The sequence below is a fragment of the Pseudomyrmex gracilis genome, unplaced genomic scaffold (genome assembly GCF_002006095.1).
Source record: "Pseudomyrmex gracilis isolate BER0280 unplaced genomic scaffold, ASM200609v1 scaffold_2755, whole genome shotgun sequence".
In the NCBI taxonomy this organism is placed as follows: domain Eukaryota; kingdom Metazoa; phylum Arthropoda; class Insecta; order Hymenoptera; family Formicidae; genus Pseudomyrmex; species Pseudomyrmex gracilis.
This window is the reverse complement of record NW_018023339.1, coordinates 1-2,160: the sequence shown is the minus strand read 5'-3', so window position 1 is coordinate 2,160 and position 2,160 is coordinate 1. Positions and strand designations below refer to the sequence as shown.

General features: G+C 32.6%; 1 protein-coding gene across 2 annotated transcripts; it reads right to left on the bottom strand.

The window, feature by feature from the left end:
* Positions 1–239: 239 nt before the first annotated feature.
* LOC109862964 lies at positions 240–2,026 on the bottom strand. 2 transcript variants are annotated; one of them, XM_020443139.1, is made up of 4 exons: positions 1,630–2,026; positions 1,447–1,540; positions 1,152–1,323; positions 240–966 (listed from the first exon to the last, which is right to left on the bottom strand). In XM_020443139.1, the coding sequence occupies exons 1-4, from the start codon at positions 1,634–1,636 to the stop codon at positions 784–786; spliced, it is 456 nt and encodes a 151-aa protein (XP_020298728.1). In that variant the 5' UTR covers positions 1,637–2,026; the 3' UTR covers positions 240–783. The 2 variants fall into 2 exon arrangements, with proteins under 2 accessions (XP_020298728.1, XP_020298727.1); XM_020443138.1 differs by having other exon boundaries at positions 1,447–2,026.
* Between the last annotated feature and the right edge of the window lie 134 nt (positions 2,027–2,160).

The following is a 2,160-nucleotide window of genomic DNA, read 5'->3' as shown; positions in this document are numbered from 1 at the left end:
TGATTTTGGTCTCATTTTGACATCTCACATGTTTGACAGATATGGTCGCCAAACCATATCCTAATGAGGACACAGATGGATATGGATTTGGTCTACTAATTTCGCCGGCGGTTGGCGACAAAACTGCGACATCTCGCAACCAAATTGTTTGCTGGGTTGTTATTATTTATTAAGTAGTTTATTAATACTAAATATAATATTACATATCTAATATAAAAAATATATGCAAGGTTATTTTATATTCTGGAAATACATTTTTTATGCATGTTTATTTTGCCATGATACAGATCCTTCATTATTAAAATATGCAAAAACTTGTCCCGTATTTTTATACTTATCCGAGTATTGTTATATGATCCTACTTGTTGTATCTCACGATAGGCAGACATGTTTTCAAGAACTGTTCTCCAAGTACCAGGAATAAAGTTATTGTTATCAAAACGATCAACCATACTTGTAGTCACGTATTCATTGATGTTTATGTCTTTTTTTCGCAACCAATTGTGCAAACACACGATGACTTACGTAATTTTTTCTATAGTTTCTACTTTAGCAATTATTGGCTTTCTTAATATTCGCCACTAACAGGCAAGAATACCAAATGTATTTTTAATCATTCGCCTGGCACGACTTAGTCGATAGTTGAATATGTTTTTTCTTTCGTCAGTTCCTTTCCTATGTATGATCGAAGTAAATATTCTTTTAAAGGAAATGCTCCATCTCCAACGAGGCAATACGGCAATGCGGGACCATTTTCACAAATAATTTCTGCATTTAGTATGTTCATCTTTTTTGTTCAAATTTTTTACCAAACTGGTATTCTGCAAAAATGCCACCATCACTACGTCTACCATAGGCTCCGATATCTATAAATGTGAATAGGTAGTTAGCATCACACATTGCCATTAAAACAATACTGTGGTGATGTTTGTAGTTATAATATATGGAGCCAGCATTAGCAGGACACTGAAAAAATACATTATTATTATAATGATTGTTTCATTTACAAACCAAAAATATCAAACACATATATTGCTTTTTGAGATAAAATAATAATGTGCTCTGATTTGTTATGCCGAACGCAGTAAACAATAACGACAAATATATAATTGAATGATCGTACTATTAAAATATAATATGATAATACATACTTGAATAACAATATGTTTCCCATCGATGGCACCAATGCAATGAGGAAAGTTGCATTGATTTTCAACATATTCCAAATTACTTTGCATGTTTCGGATATAATGTTGCTTACTGTTGTACATCCTAATAAATATTGATGACATTGATATCATAGAGTCGCCAGAAGCCAAATACCTATATATATAATGTGATAAATAATAGATAAGTTCCAAACACTCTATACAACCATCTCGTATTGTTTAGTGTGTCGTTTTTATATTTTTGTGCTGAGAGTGAAAAAAATGTAATAAAGCAAACCTTAAAGTTAAACACAAACGTTCTTCAGCGCTGACAGGCTCTCTGATGAATGTCTGCTTCTGAATGTTTGGTGCAATAATTTGTAGCAAATCTTCTAGTTGTGTTGAAGACATGCGAAAATAATTCTTGAATTTTGCACTTTCTAATTTTACATATAGCAAATTAGCTTTATAAAATCCATACTTATCATGATTTTTAAACAACGGTGCAATCCAAAATTTCTTTTTAGAATAATATCTTTTTTGTGTTTGCCGACATGTCAACAGCATCATAATACCGGCAAAAACAATATTATTTTGAAATTCAATTTCATGTTCTTGGATTATTCGATTATACTTTAGTATCCAATTATATTTTTTTTTTTCCTGGAAGACATAATGATAAATCTGTTTCTCAACTTTATAGCTTGGTGCAACCACTTTTTAACTACTCGAACTTTGTCGCTTTTACTCTTTTTCATGTACAAAAGTTGCCGCTGAATAGTTCAGCGACAAAAATCATCACGTGATCCTTTTTGTCGCTCAAACCAGGGGTCGGCAAAACGCTGAAAACGGGCACGGGCGCCCGCGAACGCCCGCGATTGCCCGGCCTTTACGCACGCATATTATGATCAACATTATTCAGAACTCAGGAGCGCACTTATTCTTTTTGGCACCTTGAGATAAAACTGATAATACTACTACTAATATATAATATATACTAATAAACTAATAT